This window comes from Ascaphus truei, chromosome 4, assembly GCF_040206685.1.
Source record: "Ascaphus truei isolate aAscTru1 chromosome 4, aAscTru1.hap1, whole genome shotgun sequence".
Taxonomy (NCBI): Eukaryota; Metazoa; Chordata; class Amphibia; order Anura; family Ascaphidae; genus Ascaphus; species Ascaphus truei.
Window position 1 is genome coordinate 71,616,860 of NC_134486.1, and position 25,578 is coordinate 71,642,437.

General features: G+C 40.6%; 1 protein-coding gene across 5 annotated transcripts in view; it reads left to right on the forward strand.

Moving 5' to 3' along the window:
- The window catches only part of PLCB4 (phospholipase C beta 4), a 335,443-nt gene that overhangs the window by 286,341 nt on the left and 23,524 nt on the right, over positions 1 to 25,578 (forward strand). For 4 of the 5 annotated variants that reach the window (XM_075596024.1, XM_075596022.1, XM_075596021.1 and 1 more), the window contains 3 exons: positions 1,553 to 1,668; positions 8,441 to 8,516; positions 21,414 to 21,589. In XM_075596024.1, the coding sequence (XP_075452139.1) occupies positions 1,553 to 1,668; positions 8,441 to 8,516; positions 21,414 to 21,589 (368 nt within the window). The remainder of the gene's footprint in view (positions 1 to 1,552; positions 1,669 to 8,440; positions 8,517 to 21,413; positions 21,590 to 25,578) is intronic. The other variant, XM_075596025.1, reaches the window with a different exon arrangement.

Here is a 25,578-nt window from a genome sequence, read left to right on the forward strand (position 1 = left end):
ACCGTGATAGCAACACTGTCAAAACTGGCGATTTAAAAACCCTGGTGATTTTTTCTATCGGACTTTACTGCATGAGGACCTTGGTGCAAATCGCGTGTACTGAAAAGGATACAGCTGGGCAGTAGGGGTGATCCCCTAGCTGTGTCTCCTCTCTGGATTCTGGCAGATCCAGAACCCCTGTGGTCTGCGGGTTATCTTTGGTCTCTTTACAGTGCTCTCCTTGGTCTTTCCAACTCTGTTGTGATGGGATGACTCCCCTCACAGGCTTAGTCCTTTAATCATAATATTACTGTTATTATGCATTGTTCTTCGCTAATATCTGAAAGGTGTAAGTTATGAATAAAAAAGCATTACAATTAATCTGATGCCTTAAGTTATTATTTATTAGCTGAAAAGGCTTCTGTGTTGAAATTTGTTTAATCTCGAAGTATGAAAGTATAGACAGGGTCTTTGAGATAACTAAGGTTTTGATTAAGTGAAATTATAATGTGGACGTACACTAATGTTAGATGTTAATCTAATTGTTTCTAAATACTATAGGCCCTTGTAGAACTGATAGTGGTAAGGGCCTTGAAGAGGCCATCCAAGCTGCACGTTGTTGATTTATTACCTTTATTTAAAACTGATTACCTAAGCTGTCGATCGATTCTTTTTCCTGTGATCGATCAGCACAGATCCTGTTTCCCAGGGTTCATCAAATGGCTGCTTTTCAGTTGCAATTAATCCTTCAGTCAGTGTAACTCAGCAGCTATAATGTATTCTTATATTACTAAGGAAACGTTATCTGTTGTTACAGTTTGCAGCTCATAGCGCAGTGAATATTGGCAACAAACAGGAAAGCCTGCTATAGAAATCAAAGGATGCTAATTATTTTAAGACTCATTAAAAATGGCATTAAGAGTTGAATAATAAAAAAGTGTTATCGAATACTACAGTAGTCATTTATTTTAAAAAAAAAACATCACTCCAATGTGATCACATAATTTATCATAGCCTAATGCCAAGAAAAGCCACATCTTAAAGCAGAACAACATATCCAGAAGCCATATTAATCAAATTGTACAAAATAGGATCACTGACCATGAATCTTCTCATATTACTCAGCACATGCCCCAGTAACGGTTTCATCTTGGCTGTGAATGATAATCAAATCCATATTTGTTTTTTGTTTAGTTCAAACTCTTAAGCTTTGTTCCTCTTTTTGTAGGCATTTATTCCATATATTTATAGCCAACACAGAGTTTAATTTTTTAGATAAACCTTGTGATTTATAATACAGTGGGGCTTTAATTGTAATTGTATCTTCATTGTATTTTACGAAGTGTGACTAGTTGTATACCTAATTCCATTACTTGACCCCCTGATTTGTGTTTTTCTTTAAAAAAAAAAAAATGATTTGTGAGGGCAACTTGGTAATAATGATGTTATGATTTTTGGTCCATCTTGGAAGAGCCACGAAAAATAACAGTAAATACCGAATGTTCAGCAGTATCAAATGATAAGCCTAGCAATTTTACTTAATGTCTAATCAAACAGAGCTACTGTTTTCCAGGAGCACAGCGCTATGCAGAAGTTACACTGCACACAAGTTGACAAAATAGTGGCACAGTTTGATAAAGAAAAGTTGTCTCATGAGAAGACCTTAGAGAAAGCAATCAAGAAGAAAGGGTAAGACCAAAACCAGCTCAACATGATTAAAATATTGACACCAATATTTACACAACTTAATAACTACATTAGCCCACATCATTACTAGAGATCCTTCCAAGGTATTGTACTGTGACGTGTGACATAAACTAATCTGATTTCCGCATAAACAAATTGATATAAACTAAATAACCCCAGTGTCTTAGCAATGGAATAAGCAGAGGGGTAAATATTTCTCTGCCCAACCTGACCTTAAAAATAAATTGGGAATTTTGTAAAAACACTGCAGTTATTTTTTTCAATAAATCTTTCCAAGGACATATGATAATGTACAAATAAAGAATGGCATAAGGCAAACTGTATGAAATAAAATACCACTACTGGTCCTTTATCAACCCTTGTCATAACATATTAAATGATGTATATTGTAGTTTTGTGTGTAAAACTGCCTTGTTGGTATTGACATTGACATTGGGGGTATTTTACAAAAACAAATTGTCTGCAAAATTACTGAACCATATTTCTGAAAGGAACATTTACAGTTGTGTTCAATTGGTTTCCTTTTCATTTGATAAATATGGTCCTGTATTTGGCAGCGGGTTTGCCCCAGTTTTGCAGCTGGGAAACCTATATTACCCCAATACGTCAAACTGCTTTGATGTCCCCCAATGAATAAGCTGTGAAGCCATCTTCCCCGTACATTAAAGCTTGAAGCAACATTCAAACAAATAGAACTAATATATTCAGCAGCACCGGAAGACGGCTACAGAGTGCAGGCAGTCCTCGGTCACCCACCGGAATCCGCCCCGCAAACCGCCTTCGGATTGCGGATCCAATGCTAATCCGTGGCGGTGAGTGTCAGATAATCCGTTCAACGGAGAACAGACCGACGGATAGTGAGGACCACCTGTATAATTAATAGGTGTTTTTCCATGCCTGGCATGGTTGAAAAAAAATAATAGTACTTTAATGTCTGTCAAATGCTTAGCAGCTTTCATACAAGATTTGTAGTAACAGTGAGGCAAAGTACCTTAAAATATTTGGCCTCACCCAGTAAACCATGTAGCAATTCAGTGAGCAGTTGCGCTACTTACTAACTACAGTATTTAGAACATTGTCACAGTTCAATAAATAAGACCATTAAGGGAAACAGATGAATGTTATAAATTATTCTGAATGTATTTAAATGATTTGCGCAAATTATTCTGAAACAGCCATTTTGGATACACAGAGCCAGATTCATGTACCAGTACGGGTTAGCGCGTCTGGTATAGCGTGAACTCCCATTAACTTGATTTGAAGTTAGTGCCAGATCGGGTGCGCTAACCTGTACCAGCGCTTGATGAATCTAAGCCAGCGGTGTCCAATAGGAATTCAAAGCAAGCCACACTTGTGATTGCCATCTTTCCATATTCGCCACATTCTTGTGTCAGTCACAATAGTGTTGCACTCACGATGCCCACCGCATTGCGCCCCCACTCTCTCTTACACCCCAACCTCGCCCTCCTCCTCTTCTTCCACCTCTCCCACACCCCCACTTCTCTCCCTTTCCCCCAATACACCCAGTAAACCCCCCTCCCCAATACACACACTAAGCTCCCCACCTCAATACACATAACCCCCCCCCCACACCTCAAAAACACATACACCCCAAATACACATACCCTCCCCACCCCAAATACACATAATAAGCCCCCACATACCCCAAATACACAACACCAGCACACCCCCCACCCCCAAATACACTATAACCCCCCTCACATACACATAATAACCACCCTACACCTTACCTGGGGGGAGGAAACTGGTGCAGCATGGCCATTACATGGCCAATGCGGAAGCTGGACCAACTTCCGGTGCGCAGGGGGGATGGGGGTGCTGTAAATTAAAGCATCGACCAGCCGAGCCCCCCGCAGACGCAGGGCAGATTTACCACTCTCCCTCCCTATTGGCGGCCCTGCCGGTGCCCTGTTCGCCACAACACTGTGTCCCATTCGCCATTTGCCACATGGCGAGTGGCAAATGTATTGGACACCGCTGATCAACGCTATAGCCTCTACATTTAAACCTCAGACATGCAGAACATTACTGTACCTGCACATTATTTTACTATATTTTATTTGGAAACATTATCTAAAATAAAAAAGATATTCTAATTTCTTACAGACTAAAAGGTTTCTATTGAAACCATAGCAATTTACAGTTCAGAAAAGCAGAGCCTTCACACCCGTTATGTAAGAAGTCGGCACTAAAGTGGTTTTGATAAAAAAAGTTTCCAGAGGATTTATTTAAAGATAGATCGACGTTTCGGTCCGCATGCGGGCCTTTCTCAAGATACACAAACGACAAAAGGTTGTGCTATAAATACCCATACAGGTTATCACAAAGCGAAATAAGTCGCCAAGAGCATTATGATGTCAGTGCTGCAAAAGCAGCATGAACGTAAAGTGACTTAAGTGTTGCAAAATGTAAACATACACAACATACACTACTATAAAAGTTTACTTATACTAATAATTATTATAAAATAGTTAAATTTACACTACCGTATCACATTCTTATATATAGAAAACATATAAAGTACAAAAAAAGAAATATATCTTTGAATCGGTTGGTGCTCTTGTATTTCATCACCTGATCCAACAGATACTAGTACACTGGCATAGATTGATCTCTGCCATGAACAATAATATTCTGATTACTATAAGGAGTATATAATTCAATCAACCCTATGTAGCTGGGTAGTGACAGAGTATGTCAAATCAGAATATACAGTAACACTATGTGGGGACAATATTTAAAACATGTGTTGCTCTAAATATATCTTTATTTTAGTGTTGTAATGTGGACTAATACATACTATATGGATAAACTCATGTAGTTTATCCAAATCAAACACATCGCAGTATAGGGTCTCATATCTATGGGATGCATATAACATCAGGTTAATCCCTATCAACCTGTGTTGTATATAACTAGCTCACCATGGATATATTTTAGTCTGAGATCCCATCAGTCTCTGTCAAGTAGCAAGTCTCCAGGTTTGTAGCGAGTGTTGCTTAGGTCACATATCTAAGGTCATATATAAGCAATCTATCTTTAAATAAATCATTTGGATACTTTTTTCATCAAGACCACTTGAGTGCCTACTTCTTACTCTTCTGGATTGCAGGTGGGGTCCACTATGATGCCGGACCACCTTTGCTGAACACCAGTGGCAGGTATCTAATTCTCGTGATTGCGCCACGCAACAGTAACAGGCTTCAGAAACTGCCATAAAAATATTTGGTATTGCTAAGAAATTTAATCATATTCATAACGATATATTTTACGATGGTTTGGTCCAGTTCTAGTTTTAAATTTAGACCAAAAGTCATTTTAGAAGAGTGATTCCTGAAAACCATACGAGAACTGGCTTTCCAAACTTGGAGTGATCCAAACTTTTCTTTCTCTTGATGACACGATAACTCCTGATTTTGCTCTTCAACTAGTACCAAAGATGGTGCTAACGGTATACTCCTATTTTTTTCTTCTAATAATCAGAAAGGGGTAATATGCAGGAGCTACTTCATCAATTGAAAATAGAGGGTTTAGGAGCTACATTTTTGGAACCAAGTAATCTTAAATCCTATTTACAATGTTAAAATGTCCGTCCCTTCAAGAACGTTATGTATGAGATTTGCTTTGGCTTATATCAAAACTAGGTTTAGCTTCTTGGTAACCCTGGATACCACTTCTCTTCGGATTTACATATTTTACTACCCTTTGATATTTAATTAGGTTCGCCAGCCATTTAAATGCAATCATTATTCTTTAGATGATCTGTTAACCCATACAGCATCAGAAAGGTCTGCCATGCATTACATCTTGGTGTGTAAAACCTCCCTGGAATTGTAGGGGTTATGACCTCAATGTGATTAGCTTGTGAAGTCCTATAATTAAGCAACAGCAAGCATCAAAAAAAAGATCAATAAAGTAGCTAATTTAGTACTAACATAACACTGTGATTCTGTTTAGCTCCTAAATAGTGCTGTATTTCTTCATCAGCTGAGGGCGTTTGCGCATTTAGTAGAACAGTAAGAATAGAAGAGGGAATTTACATCTTTTTTTAAGTTAAACAGCACATTAGATGTTTATTGCATCAGTCCATAAAACATAAACCTGCTCCAATATAAAGCAACACTGTTTGACAAACAGTTTCACCTGCAATGCTTAATACTAATAAGAAAACCTGAATCTTTCTAAGAAGATACATACCGGGGCAGCCACTTTGTTTTTTACATTCTCCCCTCCCCATGTATTCTTTATTCTCACGCTATTGTCATAAAGGAAATTTGAGCCTAAATGAAGTTCCTCAGTTTTTTTTTAACTAGGCAACACTAGTCTGAAATAGAGAGATTCTTAGGGCCTTATTTGGTATGGTCCAAAGAAAACTGCCATTGACTAAAATGCCACTTGAGTTCCACTTTAGATTATACTGAATAAGGCCTTTAGACATTTGTACCACCCCGAACGATAAGCTTTCACTGTTCATTTTTTTTTCATTTACCTGATTTACAAGCAGATTTTTTTTTTATAGCAGAACAATAAAACAATAATACCTGCCATGAAACCTCAAAATCCTATTCCCACAAAATATAATCTTAAAAAGTACGCACAATGTAGATCTCCTCTACACATCTGTCATGTTGCTATCACAATGAAACATGGTTTAAGGGGATGGCTGGAAAATGTTGTGCCAGGGGGCAAACCCAACCAACTGGCCCAGGAGTCAGACGGCCCACACACAAATATATAAATAGTCACACGCACTACATACACGCTCCATATACACATGCACAAAGGGCCAGTATACACACCATGCACATACTGTACAAGATAGATGCACGATACACACATATTATACATTCACTATTATATATATATATATATCTATATACAGTATATAGATATATATATATATATATATATATATATATATATATATATATATATCACACACACACCAAATACTTACATGCACCATGTACAGAATGATGGAGTAGAGGACTGGTGCACTTTCATATGATATAAAAAAAAAACACTGGTGACCCCCTGTAGATACAAGCCTGCGGGCATCAAACAACCAAAAGGAATACCCGTAAAACGAATCACTGAATACTGCAGTGCTATAGTGAAAGATTCCTCATCTTTATTCATGTAAAAATACTTGCATAGTAGTCAATTTGCTTTCAAGAAAACAGACATACAATTGTCTTACTTTCCATCAAATACACAAACGCCCAAGAGTCCTACAATAGAGTTAGTTCACCATGACTTCTCCCGTGGGAGGAGAAGCGTAACCAGGATGCTGCAGGCTGCAGTGTGAAGCTGGAAAAAGATCTTTGCAGTTGTGATTGTATGGTTATAATTAGCATTGCTACACTCTGCAGTATATTCACAGGTCGCGGTGAGGAGCTATTGATTGATTTACGGCACATTTTACATATCGAACTTGCTTTTCAATTGCAAAGACCTTGCTGTGGCAAAACTTCGTAACACTGACACCGCTTGGTCAAATTAAACTAAAAATTGCTAGTAACAAGTTCTGCAATATTCTGCAACATTGAAAGAGTAACAGTGTGATCACCTCACACAGAGAGCTATTACAGAGTCCCAAAGTTATAGGCGCCTTTGATCTGCTTCACAAACTGCATACAGTAAAGGAGAAAGCTAACGGAAGGGGCACATATTCTGTTGCCTGTCACATTTACACGCTGAGGCTCAAATTCACTATGCTCCGTTGTATCAAGGCAAATAACGTGACATTACCAAAAACAGGAATGGCCATTATTTTCCCTGAGTTAAAGCTTTATTCCCTAAGGTAATTGTATGCATTAAAAGGGCAGTAATTGAGCTCATTCGCGTAGGGATAACCCAATGTTAGGACATACTGGAAAACGAGAGGATACTCAATGTAATTTTTTTGCTAGTAAAATATTTGATAAACGTTTCAGGAAAATGCTGCAATATCTTAAAATAACATGATATTTAAGTCTTGGAGTTACTCCCATCCAGACCCTAAAATACTGCTTTTGCTAAAGAGAGAGAGAGAGGGTGAATGGGCAGAGAAGGTGTGAGAGAGAGAAAAGTACAGTATCTCAGGTGTGTTCAGTTATATCTCCATGTTGGGTATAGGTTAATCTCTTTGGAGGCAAATAACTCAGTGGGTATCCTCCTAAATTGGTCTTCCCCACCCAACCCCCCTCGTCTCCCCATTTCTCTATACCCCTCTAGCAAAAGCTCCATATAAGTGTGTGCATTGGAGTAATGCCAGAGTGTGACTTTAAGTAATTTAGCTTTATTACCCGGCGTTACTGAATATGGGATAGATCCTGGTTAACGTCACACGTTATTTGCTTCAGTGATTACTGTGTTATGATTAATGGACGTTAACTTAGATTAACGTCATGTTAAATTGGTTCACAGAGCCTAGTGAATATGGACCTCTGAGCTTATTGACCACAAAGATATATGAATTATCATAAAATTATCAGTAAGTCACCTTGGAGTGAAACCATTTTAGTTCCCGATTTATGGAAAATACACAATTCTTGTGCCTTTTATGGGTAGTTTGAACTGCTGTGAAAGGGACTGCAAGACAACGAAGCTGAATGTCCATCTGGCAGCTAATGTGTTACATTTTAATCTAAGACGGTTGTTGGTGTGTTTTCCAAAAATCAGCAATATTAAAGAAATGAATGACTCAGTAAAAGAGAAAATATCTAACCATGGAACATATTTTGCTGTTTAGAGGAAGTAACTGTCTTGAAATGAAGAAAGAAACAGAAAATAAAATTCAGATATTAACTTCAGATCATAAATCCAAGGTAAGAAAATGTCCACCTTCATTCACATAGCTTTTCATTCGGACGTCACTCTCGTTAATCACTTTAATCACTTGTTATTAAGTGTCCACAGCGACCTGTGCATGTTGCACTAAAAATATCTCGTCTTCAAGAACAAATTACATTTCACCAGCAGTTTGAAGGGGACAAAGAGGGGGCACATCCATGATACTTATATAGTGCATTTTTATGTCACAAATTGTCTTTACTTTTCCTTTTTTACCATGGCCACTTACTTTACTCTTAAACCTTCCAGCAGTTTTCAATATCAGAGAATTATGGATGTCAAACATGTTTGCGGACAGCCTTAAAATAAAAATATAAAGAAACGCTTTATAACTCGGACTCCAAAGCCTTGCAACTTTAAATCACTGCAACATCCAGCAAGCTCCCAAAGAAAGCAGTGTGTATATTCATGGGGAGTTATCATTATGCTCTTCGGAGTTTGAGGAGATACAGTATGTTAAACCTTTGGAACTAACATGTACAAAGACTAATACTGCTTATTGAAAGCTGTTTGTAAGGTATCCTATCATCAACTCTTGGGCGGGCTATATTGTTTAACACCAGAAAGGAGGTGGTCGTGTGACTTGATTGGTTTGTCTTTGGACTTCATATCATTAGGTTTTGGCATCAATTACGGGGTCTCGCTGTGTATGATGGTGAAACAATGACTGTGTTTCACTTCACTTAACTTTACCACATTTCACTTGGTAGTAGTAATCATTTCCGTCTCTCATATCCTTTAATGAAAGCTGGGCATACAGATCAGAGCTACAGATATATGCTGCAGAGTTCCATCCCAGAGATGGCTGCATGATTGCCTCTCAAGTAAAATTTGAAAGCATGTTGTATCAAATGGGGCTTTATAAATATAATCTTGCACTGTACTATTATTTTATTGATAATCAGTATATGAGATTACATAATGTCCCCTTACTGAACATTAGACATGGATATGTTTCATAAAACACATGCTGTACTGTAAACAGTGTAGTTTGCTTTAAATTGTTCTATTTTTGTGGCCTTCATGAGTGCTTGAAAGAAAATGTTTCAGTTGCTTTAACTTCAAATGTATGCATTTGCATTGTTTTTGCATGTACTTTTGAGAATACATTTGCACATTTGAAAGAAGTGTTGTTGCCATGGTTTCATTATGTCTGTGTTATCTTATCATCTACATAAACCAATACTATGGGATTAATAACACAACATCCAATACTAGTTCACTAGATCCATTCGTTATTAGAACAATATACTTAAACATTTCCATATTCTTTACATATTGATTTTCACTCCCAATGTCTAAAATCATTCTCGGAAATATTGCATCTGTTGTTGTTTGTCATTCACTGAGTAAAGTTTGTTAAAGTCTATTACCGGGAGGGTAAGATCTCAAGGGATGTCAGTCTGATTTTATTTCCTGTCATTTATATATTCACATGGGTATTTAATTTAATGATAAAAATCAGGTGAGCAGACATGTTATGTAGTAACATAGTGGTTTATTCATTAAAGCCTGTTAGTGCCCTGACAGTGTGCAGATGGACATTACTGCATAGAACTCCTTTGAAGTCAATGGGAGTTTCTGTTTGGACAGTCAGGACTAGCACACTTTAATGAATAATCCCCATTATCTCTGAATCTTGTCACTCCCAGCAGTACGGCCTCGGGCATGGTCAGCGCTTAGGCGCTGACCTGTGCTGAGGTGCTTACCAGTGAGCCCCTGCAGCCGCAATGAGAGCGGCTTTAGCAGGGGCTCGCTTCCGCTACCGCAAGCGTGCAGAAGCGTAAGTCTTAGTAAGTAAGTCTTAGTAAGCCCCCCCCGACACGCCCCCGGACAGCGCGCGGACCAAGGCCAAAAGCACCCACTTTCCCTCAGCCTCCGCGCGCCTCAGCACGGCTGCAGTCCTATGGACGCAGCCTTATTCAGACAGAAAGGACCATTCAGTTTATTATACAGTATTATTTACATTGGGAAACGTTAAACATAGACAAAAACTTTATTGAAAGAATAAACCCTGAGTCTGAAAATATTGTAAGATTGTGGACAATAAGACGAGTCAACTAAAATCACAGATGCATGTGTATAAATCTTTGCTTTTTAACTATTGAATGGAAAAACAATGTGTTACACCTGAGGAGATATCTTTGAGATATTTGTTAGCTGTTAATGTACAATAATCCTACGACCTTATCTATTAAGATTTTTAAGATCACGTTTGTACGCAGTTATAGTTTTTGCTGTGAAAAAGATGAGATACTCCTAATTGCATAACTATAATGTTTTCACGTATATACATCTAATATTGGGTTCCAATGCTTTACACTAACACTAAAGTTCAGGAGATTATCAAAATAAATGAACCAGTTTATGGTCCCGTTCAAACAGCCAGAATGTTTGGTCACACACAGTTCTCAAAAGAGATTAACAATGAGCTGAATCATGCAATGGTTTGTACCAGAAGCCTCTTTGTCACAAAAATACAATAAGGAACAATATGCCTTCAATACATTTTAGAATTCTTTAGCTCATTTTCTACTTGAATCTTAGCTAGGCATGACTACAAGTTCTAGGCACACTGAAAGCCTAGGAGTGGGCTTCATGGATACTAGATACATTTACACCATTCCATTAAGGTGAAGTTATTTACGACACATAATTTTGTATTGATAATAGTTCCTTCAGGGCCACTAATGAGAATTAGGTGGCTCCCTTTTTATTCACTATTCAGAAATAGCCAGAGAATTAGGGGTCTATTCTATAAACTTCGATAACTAACTCATCGAGGTTTTTGAGCAGTTCCCGAATGATTTGGCAAGGTTGCTATTTACAAAGCTCCGAGGACCTGCCAAACTAGTTCGGGAAGTGCATCTCTCCGAGCTGTCTCGCTTAACTCGCATTTTTTATTAAATCACCCTATTCTAGTACCTAGTACCGGGTGTCTCTGCAGCTGATATTCATTAATACCAGCTCCGGAGACCGCCGGCTTCAATCCATTGCAATAAAAATACATTTACCGGCAGCTTCATTACCATACCGGCTAACCGCTAATGTAATGAAGGGGTTAAACACCAGTGCCCGGGTTATTGTGGGTTGTGGGGGTGGGTGAAGGTGGTATTTGGCCCTTAGTGCGTGAGTTGTGGGAGAAGTTAACCCCTTTATTATCTTAGCGGTTATTACCGATATGGTAATGAAGGGGTTAGCCCCTCCCGCTACACACCCAGTAGACATAATCACCCACCCCGGGCCACATACCACCTTCACCCCCCCAACCCCCCACTACCCCAAATAAACATTAAAACAAATTACAAACACAATACTAACTAATACACTCATTGATTGCCAGTGTGGTTACCTAGGCCCTCAATGGGAGCAAAGATTTCACAAATGGCAATGAATGGGCACCGCCTCTATGTCCAACACCCCCCTCCCCCCCCCCCCTCCCAACACATACAGTACAGTAATGGGCAAAATTACTATTATCCAAATCTGGATAAAAACGCTTTTGCCCATTAAAAATAAAACATAAACCAGCAAGCGTTAAGTAAACTAAAGTTGCATTTACCCTTGCCAGGATGAAGGCCATCCTGGTCTTCCTCCCCATCCTCTCCGTCCTCCGTGGGCAGCAACATAACAATAAAAAAACAAACTAATGGCCACTAACCCTTTATTCACCTTAGCAGTTAGCAACTGCTATAGTAATTAAGGGGTTAACCCCCTCCACTGCTACCCACCTGGGGTGTCTAACCACCCTCCCTGGTGCAACTAACTCCCCCCCCCTTCTACCCATTGATTGGCACAGTGGTAAACTATGCCCATAATATGAACACGTTTTGCCACGATGGCAATGAATGGGCAATCTACCAACAAAAAAACAAGCACTGAATAAAATACATAAAATGTCATTAAAAAAATGCCAATAAACAAATTGATTGGCACAGTGGTACACCATGCCCATATAATATGGGCATGGTTTGCCAATATGACAGTCAATGGGCAACATGAAAAAACAAGCACTAAAAATACCTTGCAATTAAACCGTCTACTGCCAGATCTCACAGGCGAGAACTTAGGGAGCGGCTGAGTTACCATTGCTGCTGTCCTGAGCGGTATTGGCCTTTTCCTACCTCACGGTTTGTGACTGTTAATGGTTTCTGATTTTTTCTGAACACCGTGATAACACAAATGACAAACCGTTCGGTGGGGTAATGCCACATCGTTCGAGATGGCAGCAAGGTTATCGAAGCTACTAGAATAGGCCCCTAAGACTTAAATCACATCCAACCATGTGAGGGGCCAAGTTAGCCAGTTATTACCATTAATAAATGGTACTGTGAGGGATAGAATAGATAGAATAGAAATTGATAAAAGCGGTCATAAGAAAAAAATTCATGGCAAATACTAAACTATATAACAAGTTCATTTGTGTGTGTGTGTGTATAATATATATATATATATATATATATATATATATATACAGTGTGTATGTGTATATATATATATATATATATATATATATATATATATATAATTAAAAAAAACAGAAAGTCGATACCGTTCTGTGGCTAACGAAATGCTTTTATTTGTGCGAGCTTTCGAGATACACTGATCTCTTCTTCGAGCGATGTCACAAAAAACTTTATTGGCTTAATCAATTGTAACATCGCTCGAAGAAAAGATCATTGTATCTTGAAAGCTCGCTCAAATAAAAGCATTTTGTTAGCCACAGAACGGTATCGACTATCTGTTTTTGATTATTACATTTGGCTAACACGGTACAGATACCACTCTACATATATAATATATATATATATATACCCCTGATGAAGTTGCTTTCACCATTGCAACAAAACCCGTAAACTGGAAAGACAGGAAAGATGAACTTTGTGCCTAGATTCAAGTGATGAAAATCTAGTTCTTTGAGCATTTCACAGTGATGTGTGTTGTAGTTGCATTGGAGAACAAAACGGCATATTGAATTGTAGAGGGTATCAAGTTTGCTAAGGTGGGCTTGGGGTGCTGAGCCATATTCTATGTCCCCATAGTTGATAATTGGCATTAGCATCTGCTGTGCGATACACTTTCTGACCAGCAGACGTAGGGAGAATTTGTTCCTGTAAAGTACACCTAGTTTGGCATAGGTTTTGTATGTCAGGGTATCAATGTGCATCCCAAATGTTAAATGGGAGTCAAACCATATACCCAAGTATTTAAAACTAATAACAGGAGTTTGGGTGGTATTAGCGTTGGTTCTGATCTGGAGCTCAGTCATTGGAAGCTTTAAAAATGTAGCTTTGATCCCAAATACCATTGTACAGTCTTGTCAGTGTTTGAAAATAGTTTGTTTTGGGAAACCCAATTTTCAAGTCTCAAAAAGTCAGATTGAAGTACGGTATATATTCATGGTCGGAGAGGCTATGGCTGTGTGCATATAAGATTGTGTAATCTGCATACATGTGTATTGAAGCTTCCTTACATGCTGTGGGAAGATCATTGATGAACACTGAAAAGAGTAAGAGCTCCAGAACAGAGCCTTGTGGGACACCACAGGTTATATCCAAGGGGTTGGAGTTAGAGCCTGAGAGGCACATGTTGGGATCTGTCTGATTGGTAGGAATGAAACTAGTTTAAATCATGCTTCCATATTGCAGAGCACTGGAGTTTGTTAAGCATGATAACATGATCAACAGTTTCAAAAGCCTTTGCAAAATCTAGGAATATTGCACCAGTGAGTTGTCCTAGTTCCATTCCACAATAGATTTAATTGCAAACTTTTAGCAGGGTAGTTACCGTGGAGTGTTTGGGGCAAAAGCCAGATTGGAATTGGCTAGGGAAATTTGTCTTGGTATAGTAATCACTTAATTGGGAGTCAACACATTTTCCCATGACTTTGGATAGTATTTAGAGAAGAGAAATTGGCCTGTTTTTGTTCCCACTTTTGAAGATTGGGACATTCTGGCAGTTTTCCGGGTCTTAGGGATATGGCCTGCAGACAAACTAGAGTTGACTATGGAAGCAATTGGTTTGGCAATGGCTTAGGAACTTAGATTGTAAGTAAGCTTAGTAAGTCATGTCCACATTGGCTGCTTAGTTTTAATTTGAGGAGCGCTTGTGTAATCTCCTCTTCGGATACTGGGACAAATTGAAAATTGTGAGCAGTGTTGGGAGAGGGTGGGGCTATATGGGTACTCAGAATGAGGTTCATGTTTGTGGTTTGGGTTGCGTTTCGCTAATAAGTTAGTAGCACACCCCACAAAGTAATCATTGACTGCATTTGCAATGTCAGTGGGGTTTGTCAGAGTAATATCCCCCATAGTGATTTTACTTGGTTGTTGATGGCTAGAAGGCTGGAATATATTGTTGATAACCTTCCAGAAGTTAGCTGGGTTTGATGTATTCTGGTAAAGATTGTCAGAGTAATATTGTGCTTTTGCATGTCTTGTTTGCCTTGTGCACATATTCCGCCGGCATCTGTAGTTATTAAGATCCTTGGCACAAGGCATCCCTGAGATGATGGAGTGCTATAAGGTCAGTTGTAACCCACGGAAGGTGGGCCCCCCGTTCTCTTATTCTGCATAGTGGAGCATGGGTATCACAGAGTTTTAAGAACTCGGATTGGAAATAGTCGAGCTCAGAATCAGGGTTGGGAATAAAGTCGATTCTGTACCAAGGGCAGTTGGTAAGGTCAGCCTGAAACTGTTCTGGATTAAAGTTTCTAAATGTTCTAGTGAGGAGAACTTTAGGGCTTGATTGGTGTGTTTTCATTTTCCTTACACAGTACACTATTGCGTGGTCAATGAAAATGTCAGGAAGGATGCCAGATGATTGGATTCTGATGGGATTTGAGGAGAGAATCCAGTCTAGCAAGGAATGGTTGTGCGATGTCAGGTTTGTCCGTGCGGGTTGGGAAAGGAGTTCCGTTAGGTTAAGTGACTTGAGTTGTATCTGGATTTTGTGATTTTTAGGGTCGAGCCAATTGTAGTTGAATCCCCAAGAACTGCAGCTCACTCTTCTCATTCAGAGAGGAAATGGAGCCATAAAACTGGGTGATATCAGTCAGGGATTGTAGAGGGGCTTTGGGGGGCGGTAGATGCCAGCAGCCAAGATGGGCTTAGAAAAGGGGAGGCACATTCTGCCAACTAGGATTTATATACAGGGGAGATATATACTGCACCGACACACTTTATTCGAGCAAATACCCAGTATGTACCTGGCAGATACCTGGAATGCACCGCTCCTCACCTCTGACAAGCCCCGTTGCGTTTGCCTTCCCAGCCTGGGTTCATGCCTGGCTGACGGGCGGCTGATCTGTTAAATGATAATGATTAGGATTTAATAGGCTGCAATGCTTCGCGTGTCTACCAGATGGCATAAATTCATGAATTGTAATGCAGTATATATATATATATACTGTGCAGTATTGCAGCCAGCGGGAATAAAATGCTTCAATCCCTGCCTGGAAAATACCTCAATGCACTCGGGCAGAAAACAGTCACAAACCTCAATACACCCGGGTATACCCGAATTCGTGGGACTAGCCGAGCTCGAATAAAGTGTGTCGCCAGTGTATATATATATATACAGGATATATATATATATATATATATATATATATATATATATATAAAAAATACACACCACACATTATTAAGGTTATGGTGGGTAAAAAAAGTGACAAAGATCCTCCACAGTAAAGCATATACTGTAGCAAATGGAAATATTACTGTATGTTCATTTGCATGTCTTGGAAAGGTCTGCAACCCTGTCTTTCAGACCTGTCTAAGACATGCAAATGAACATACAGTAATATTTCCATTTGCTATATATATATATATATATATATATATATATATATATATGAGAAGGCGAACACTGGCACTCCAAGTAGCAATAGGTATGAGTCCGTTGCCAATAGTGAATACTTTACCATCAGTGGTGATGATAAAAATAAAGACAGCACTCAGTTGTAAGGTCCACAATACTGTATTCAGCAATAAATCACACAAATCTAACGGATGGAAACATTGGATTTGTGTGATTTTTTGCTGAACACAGTCTTTTGGACCTTACTACTGAGTGCTGTCTTTATTTTTATCATCACCACTGATAGTAAAGTATTCACTTTATATATATATTATATATATATCTACTATATATTTCTGAAAGCACTGTATGTCTGCGTCCCTAGGGCCAATCGCATTGCAACTTTGGCCTGTCACTCCGCCTCAGGCCATGCCCGCCCCCACACACCTCTCATTGGCCTGCGTCCAACACCAATGCCACACTGTCCCACCCTCACTGACTCTCATTGGCCTGCGTCCAACACCAATGCCACACTGTCCCACCCCTCACTGACTCTCATTGGCCTGCGTCCAACACCAATGCCACACTGTCCCACCCCTCACTGAGCTACCACTGCCACACTGTCCCACCCCTCACTGAGCTTTGGGAACGCTTTGCATTTGCAGCACCTAATCCTCAACCCTCACTGCTCTGGGGCCACGCTTCACAGCTCTCAAACCACAAAACACTCACCATCTGCTACCACAGAACTGCGGAATCAGGTACAGAATCAGCTACACACAACACCGCACGATCACCTACACACACCGCACGATCACAGACATTCACACAACACCAAACACTGCACACTGCCTCTTCAAAACACCACCCTCGACCCCCCCGGTCCACGCCACACATCTCCCGCCGATCACAGACATTCACACAACACCAAACACTGCACACTGCCTCTTCAAAACACCACCCTCGACCCCCCCCCCCCCCGGTCCACGCCACAGATCTCCCGCCAAACACCATCGGCACCGGCCCGCAGGGTCCTCCTCCGGAGGACACCGCACGCCACACATCTCCCTCCCGCTACCGCAGACCCTCTACGGGCCGCGGCCTACACTGCCAACACCCCTCCACTTCAACTCTACCACGCCGGAACGCTAGGTACTCACTTTAGGCGCCAAAAACACAATCGGCACCGGCCCGCACGGACCTCCTCCGAAGGCCACGGCACGCCACAGATCTCGCGCCAAACACCATCGGCACCGGCCCACACGCTCCTCCTCCGGAGTACACCGCACACCACACATCTCCCTCCCGCTACCGCAGACACTCTACGGGCCGCGGCCCGGCCTGCACGGAGCTCCTCCGAAGCCCACCGCACGTCACAGATCTCCCGCCAAACACCATCGGCACCGGCCCACACGCTCCTCCTCCGGAGGACACCGCACGCCACACATCTGCCTCCCGCTACCGCAGACCCTCTACGGGCCGCGGCCTACACTGCCAACACCCCTCCACTACACCTCTACCACGCCGGAACCACCCCAACAAACAAACACACACTATGCTAGGTACTCACTTCGGCACCGGCCCGCACGGAGCTCCTCCGAAGGCCACCGCACGCCACAGATCTCCCGCCAAACACCATCGCCACATCTGTCATCACAGTCTCAATTGGTAATGAATTCCACATTTTATCTGCCCGTATTGTAAAGAACCCTTTCGTCTGTTGCTGGTGAAATCTCTTTTCCTACCACCAAAAAGGATGACCATAGTTATCTTATCCCCTCTTAGACACCTCTTTTCTAATGTAAACAAATGAAGGAAAGGAGGAGCACACAGGAGACTTGGGGGCTTATGCAGAGAGGACCGTGAGTTAATGGTAAAACGTCAAGAAAATAGCCACAGAATTGGCGTTATTTATGGGCGTATGCAGAAAACAGCGTTACCTCCTTTTACACATGATGTCAATGTTGGCGAGTTCCGATTCTCGTTAAACTCGCCATGCTGTGTGGATGAGCAAAAAATTGAAATGTACATGTGAGGTTTACATGTACTGTTGCAATCCAAAAAATATGCATATGAATAGCACAGTTACATACATGTTGCACTACATCTATTCCTTACAAAGCAACGTACATTCGTGACATCACAATTATTGCCAATACCTGTTCTGTTCATGCAGATATTAGCCTGCCCATGTACACTTCACAAACAAGTACAGTACCACCCCGCACAACTGCCACATACGCATCCTTGCTCAACACACGTTCAGCAACCATACAATATGCACTGTTGCATTACACATAGATTTTGAAACATATTAAACAGTACGTGTCACAAATTAAAAATTTTGTACAGTAATTCAGCTTCAGGTACCTTTCATAATAATGGAGCTTTCAGGCCACGTATTAACCGTTCACAGGTTAGAACCCCTCCTCCAGCGAGGGCACACATTACAATGTCTATGTAATGTCACTGAAGTATGGTAACGGCGCCGAACTGCAGCAAATTGCCAAGTTTTCCTGGCGACCTGGAACTCGCCATATTATGGCTCTGAATGGCGCGTTCAAGCACATCGATGCTACTGACATACCACCGTATCTAAACATGGCGAATTGAAGCTTCTCGCCACGTGTTTGGCGAATTTTTAAATAACGGAACCTGTTCTGGCGGATTTTGTGAATCTCGCCAGGACAAGCTTTTCGGCTGCGTATTTTCGCCAAAAGATGGCGCTATTTCCATTCTCTAACCTCTCTGCATAAGCCTCTTGATTTGAGTTTTGAAAAACTTCAATAAGGTGTTCACAGCATCAGAGCTTTAGTACAGATAACGTTTCAGGACTAATGTGTCCCTTCCTCAGACCCAAAGTAAAGCTACAGGTTGTTGTTGTAACATGTTGTTTGTTATCATGGTTACCAATTTATTTTCATTTTAAATATTTAATTTCTCTGAAACAGTTCAAGCGAATTGTCTGAAAATGTTGTACAAGTTCCAATTAATGTATTTGATGTTTTGTATCAAGAATCCAGTCGATAAGATGTACCGTTTTTTTTTTTTTTTTTTTGCAGTTCAGGCTCCTCCAGTAATGAAGGTGATATATCATTATACGATTCATAAATGCATATGGATCTAGACTAGCCACAGCAGTAAGCAGGGAAAATTAAAAAAAAAACTTTTAATACAATGGGACTGATGTATCAAAGTCTCCCAGCTTCAAAACTGGTGCAAACAACAACACCAGATTTAACAATTGCAAACAATGGGATTTTTGGCTCGATAAAGGTGGTGCCATTTTTTTTGCTCCTGTTTTGAGTCGGGGGACTTTGTTACATCAGGCTCAATATGTTACCTTTGGTATTTGAGCGTCATTTTCTAATAGGGAAGAGACCCAATGTAGCAGCTCAGACAAAAGCCAGTCAACCAATTTGTCACATTGTAAAGTGACCTTATCACCGATAACCATCAAGTTCAACATCAGGATGTGATGTCTTTCATACAGTCCTTTATTGTACTTTCTATCATCTGGATTAATGCATATAATACAATATCATAATCTTTTTAAGAATACATATTTCTCTCAGCAGAACTGATGCTCGCACTGTTTGTACAAATAATAGTAATTGGATATAGGAATATTAATGTAATTACTACACATTGTGGCTGCATACTTTAAATGCCAGTATGGTTTGATACATATGTTTTAATATAGTGTACTTCATTTCTATTAATGTCCAAGGAAATGTGTGCAAAGTAGATTACAAAATCTACTATAAGTTTCTAATCATGTCAATTTACAGTAGTTTACTAGGTAATATCAATATTCCATAAGTATGGCTAATTTTATAATGAACCCCTTTTGCCCCATCTCATTGAAATTGTAATTGTAGGATTTGTAGATCATATCGTCTTTTTGAGCAAAAGACATTTTGACAATGCAACCTACACTTCTGAGTGATGAAGAAATAATTCACTTGTATCTTGAACGGTTGGGGTGAACGTTATTATTAATTGATAAAATCTTGGATGCAAAACTCCATGTACCCCGACCTACGTACAGTGATGATGATCCACAACGTTAATACCATATTTTCACAGTTTAGGAGTAATGAGTTTTACTAATATGCATTGATATTTATTTGAGTTTTTGGGGAACTAATCATTCTGAGCACATTACGAATTTAAAGAATGAATGTGTGAGTGATGCGCCAGCAATGGGGATATTTCATTTGTTTGTCTTGTAATAATGTTTTTTTATTTTTTTTGGTGCACAGAACTAGTATTGGGAGTGTACAAGGTTATCCAACTATAAAGAACCACCTTTTCCCAGTCATTATTATTAATAATAATAATGTTATTATTGCTTATGAGGAGTTTTGTAGTTGATAAATAATCAAGTAGTCTTTTAGAAAGGGCCTTTTTTTGTTTAGATGTTGAGTATTACAAAGCAAATTAACGGCAAGCAAAATATAATGTGTATTGTACGTTTGTCAGAAGAAGGTGCTCAAATGCCATTGTAATTAGTTATACAGACTTTTATACTATACAGTATATACAGACTTTTTTTTTATGCCCAAAATGTTTTATTTTTTTATTTTATAACACTCCTAGAACAAGTAATGGAGATCAGTGTACTGGAGTGAGAGAGATTTCACTGAGCTGCAGTTTAACTAGCATTTCAGGGCAACTTTGTTAACACTCCGTACTTAAATTCATGTTCATGCTCAATTCTTTGCACTTACAGATGTAGCAGACGTGATTGCACACACAATGATGTGTTAAATAACATGTTCTATCAACATAACCATTGTTTTCAATAGCACTACTGTAACATAAACGCGCTAGCGTTAACGCAGTAACGTCTGCAACATCTGTACTTGGTGCCTCACACTGGTTTGTAAGTAAGTGCACAGCATGTGTGCCACGGTAGGAACGAAGTAGATATTTTAGTCTGCACTGCATGCATTGCTCAGCAGAGAAAGGATTACATTTAAAGTGTAAAGAGGTTAATTGAAGGTATGGTAAATACAGTAGGTGCAGCACGTTAAATGTAACAGCGCAGTGTGTTTATCTCATGCTAGGTGAAAGATATTGTGGCTCAGCAAACAAAAGAGTGGTCGGAGATGATCAACACACACAGCGCTGAAGAGCAAGAACTGCGGGATTTACATCTAAGCCAGCAGTGTGAGCTCCTGAAGAAACTGCTGATCAGTGTGCAAGAACAACAGAGCCAGCAGCTAAAGCTGTCTCATGACAGGTGAGCAAATGGGATCCATAACCCCATAGCCATAATTACATCAATTATAAACATGGGTCCTTTTACAGAGAACGTTATAATTAGCATTTGTATAACTCAGACTATACGCCTGGTGTTGAGGTCGGGGCCTGAGTCCTTATGCCTATGATAAATACCCCACTTGCATGGAGCTAACAAGGAGACATAACACTTGGATATATAACAGGTTTATATATATTGTATTGTATTGTATGTCTTTATTTATATAGCGCCATTAATGTACATTGCGCTTCACAGTAGTAATACATGTGGTAATCAAATAAATAACAGATAATATAAATAACAGATCATGGGAATAAGTGCTTTAGACATAAAAGTAACATTTCGGAAGAGGAGTCCCTGCCCCGAGGAGCTTACAGTCTAATTGGTAGGTAGGGAGAACGGACAGAGACAGTAGGAGGGAGTTCTGGTAAGTGCGTCTGCAGGGGGCCAAGCTTTATGTATCGTGTTCAGAATATCCACAGTGCTATTCATATGCTTCTTTAAGCAAGTGTGTCTTAAGGTGGGTCTTAAAGGTGGATAGAGAGGGTGCTAGTCGGGTACTGAGGGGAAGGGCATTCCAGAGGTGTGGGGCAGTCAGTGAAAAAGGTTTGAGGCGGGAGAGGGCTTTAGATACAAAGGGGGTAGAAAGAAGACATCCTTGAGAAGAACGCAAGAGTCTGGATGGTGCATACCGAGAAATTAGGGATGAGATGTAAGGAGGGGCAGAAGAATGCAAAGCTTTAAAAGTGAGGAGAAGAATGGAGTGTGACATGCGGGATTAGATAGGAAGCCAGGAGAGGGATTTCATGAGGGGAGATGCTGAGACAGATCTAGGAAAGAGTAGAGTGATTCTGGCAGCAGCATTTAGGATAGATTGTAGGGGAGACAAGTGAGAGGCAGGAAGGCCAGACAGCAGGAGGTTACAGTAATTAAAACGGGAGAGAATGAGGGCCTGAGTCAGAGTTTTAGCAGTCGAACAACAGAGGAAAGGGCGTATCTTAGTTATATTGCGGAGGAAAAATATGTATGTATTCAATGGTTAACAGGAACCTCGTGATCCTTAGACACGGTTTCACCACACACAAACAAGGACTGTACTTCACAAAGGTTTGTTTCGGTACCACTATATCCTATGACCATGGGTATCCCCTCCATCGGCAGTCTTCCTCTGTACCGCTTCCAAATCTCGGTGGCTGGGTTATCCAGATCTTTAGGCTGCTCTCTGTTCTCAGCCGATCTGCAGTCTCGCATATGTGGGACACGTGTAAGATTTACACCGGTGAATCTTGATCAAGCCTCACTCCTCCAGGCCAACGCAGATCTGACTCGCAACTGTCAAGGCTGCCCCCTTTTAATGCTCACGCTCCTTCTCAGTCCCTCCTCCTTCACCAGCCTTTCTACCGGCTATCACAGTCACATGTCCCTTGGAGAGAAACCTGCTAGGGTGCAGTGTGCATGTGTTGCTTGCCATACACAGGCGGTTACACATTTTTACACATATTTTTTTTAAAAGACAGTATACACATTTGAATGCAGCTTCAACATGTACAACTAATTATAGAAGTGCATTAAAATAAAAACGATATGCCATTTGGTGCTTTCTTTAGATTAGAGATATCATTTGTGAAGTGTCAATTATTTGTGACGATGCAGTGAGATTTTCTCACTGACAGCTTTACCACCATTATAATACAGCAGGTTTAACTTGTTAATCATGTTTTTACATTCAACGTACATCTGATATGTACACCAATAAAATAAACTGCACACAAGCTTCTTATTAAAATATTTGTGTTTTGTAACGTCTCCTTTATGCCTTCTATGTCTCTATTTTAATCATCTCCAGGTAGGAAAGGTGTATGTAAAAAAAAAGGGGAGGGGAATTTATGCATGTCTTAGTGTAAATGTAAAGTTGAAATCTGACTTAATATTGGTTGCCTGTGCAGTGCACATACTGTATTTGAATGTGAACACCGAGACGCCTAAGACCTGTAGGCTACATACTGAATGATGTTCAAGAGAAGGATCTTTGTGTGATGTAGCAAAATGTTTGGGGAGGGGGGTGGGGGGGTTACCTGGTCAATTAAACTATAAGATCAATTTATATTTAAACATTCCAGAAACCTAAATTTCCAGCGCTGCTTGGATATCACTTTGATAACATAACGTGCAAATTGATACTCCATTTTCTCCAACATGACAAACTATCCATTAGCCTTGGAACAGTGCTTCTGTTGCACCCCTACATCCTGATGCTTTTGCACATCGTCATCCATAAGGCCTCATTTATATTAGAGCCAGCAGCGCGTGCGAAACCTGCACTGGAGGCATCGGGAGGCGACAGGATCCTGTTTCAAAGTCAAGTTCCCCTTTCTCTGACGCTCCTGCAGTACCTGCTTTAACCCTTGCTAGTTATAAAGTCCTAGATATAAAAGCAGGTTCCCCTTTCTCTGATTCCCCTGCAGTGTTTGATATACCTATTGTTGATTCTGAAACTCCCACTTCAGAGACAAGTATACCTTTCACTGATTCCTCTAAAGTACCTGTTATAACCCTTGATGACTTTAGGACTCCCATTTCAAAGACCAGTTTAAATATCACTGATTTTTCTGCCATGTCTAAGGTTCCTATTACATGCATACCCCACATTAACGTACGCAATGGGACCGGAGCACGTACAGTATGTAAAGTGAAAATGTACTTAAAGTGAAGCACTCCTTTTCCCCACTTATCGATGCATGTACTGAACTGCAATCGTCATATACGTGCATAACTGATGTAAATAACGCATGTGTAACAGGCTCTTTAGTCTCCCCGCTTGCGCACAGCTTCGGTGCAGGTAGGCAGCCGGTATTGCTGTTCAGGACATACTGACAGGCGCATGCGTGAGCTGCCGTTTGCCTTTTGGGCGATATGTCCTTGTTCGTAAGTGTCCTTAAACCGGGGTATGCCTGTACTGACTCTTAAGATTCCTACATCAAAGACTGGTTTTCCTCTCACTGGCTTTCCTAGAGTACCTTGTATAACCCTTCATGAGTCTGGGACTCCCACTCCAAGGACAGGTTTATGTCTTACTGACTTTCCTACAGTACCTGTTATAGTCCTTACTGATTCAAAAGCTCCCGCATTAAAGACGGATTTATTGCTCAATGATTCCTGTGCACCGCCTGATGTACTCTTTGCTGATTTTGTGGTGCCCATTTCAGGGACAGACGCACCCCTCTTAGATTTCCCTGCAGTACCTGATGTCCCCGTTCCTGTTTCCTATACACCCGCTGTGAAGACGGGCGTACTTCTTTCTGGTTGCCTTTTGGGGTCTGATGATTCCTCTGCTGATACTGTGACTCCCACTGCAGAGACGGGTTTCCTGCACATTGATTATCTTGCGGAGCCTGATGTGTCTACGATGGATTCTGGGGCTCCCGCGTCCAGGACGGGTTTGCTGCAAGCGAATTTTCTGGCATCTGGGCAGATGCTTTCCGAGGCCCACCCGCCCATGGGTACTGACCTCCTTCTGTCGGCATGTCCAATGGCGGAGAGCTGCTTCATCACCTCGACTGTCGCGGGTGGGTTGCGGTGTGTGGCTGGACTGGACCTTAGCAGGAGGATTGTGTCTCTGCCTTTCAGTGGTTCCCCTCAATCTTTGCCCATGCAGTCCTATGACCAGATTCAGCCGGTGGCAGAGAATTCTCGTGAACTTTTGCATGCTGGTCGGAGTGGTATAGTTGCTCCACCGGAACTTTTGCCTAATGATTCTGACAATCTATTGTGCTTCTAACTCCGTTCTCTGGAACTACTATGGAGCAATTTGCATTCTTCATTCAGCCTTCTGATAGGCTTATACAGCCTGTGCCTGAGTCACCAGCTTTGCTGCCACTCTGCATGTCCAAGAATTCTGACTCGCATTGTGTGCTGGTACTCACTAAGAATCGGTCTTGCCTCAGACCTGCTACCCGTCTAAGACATTA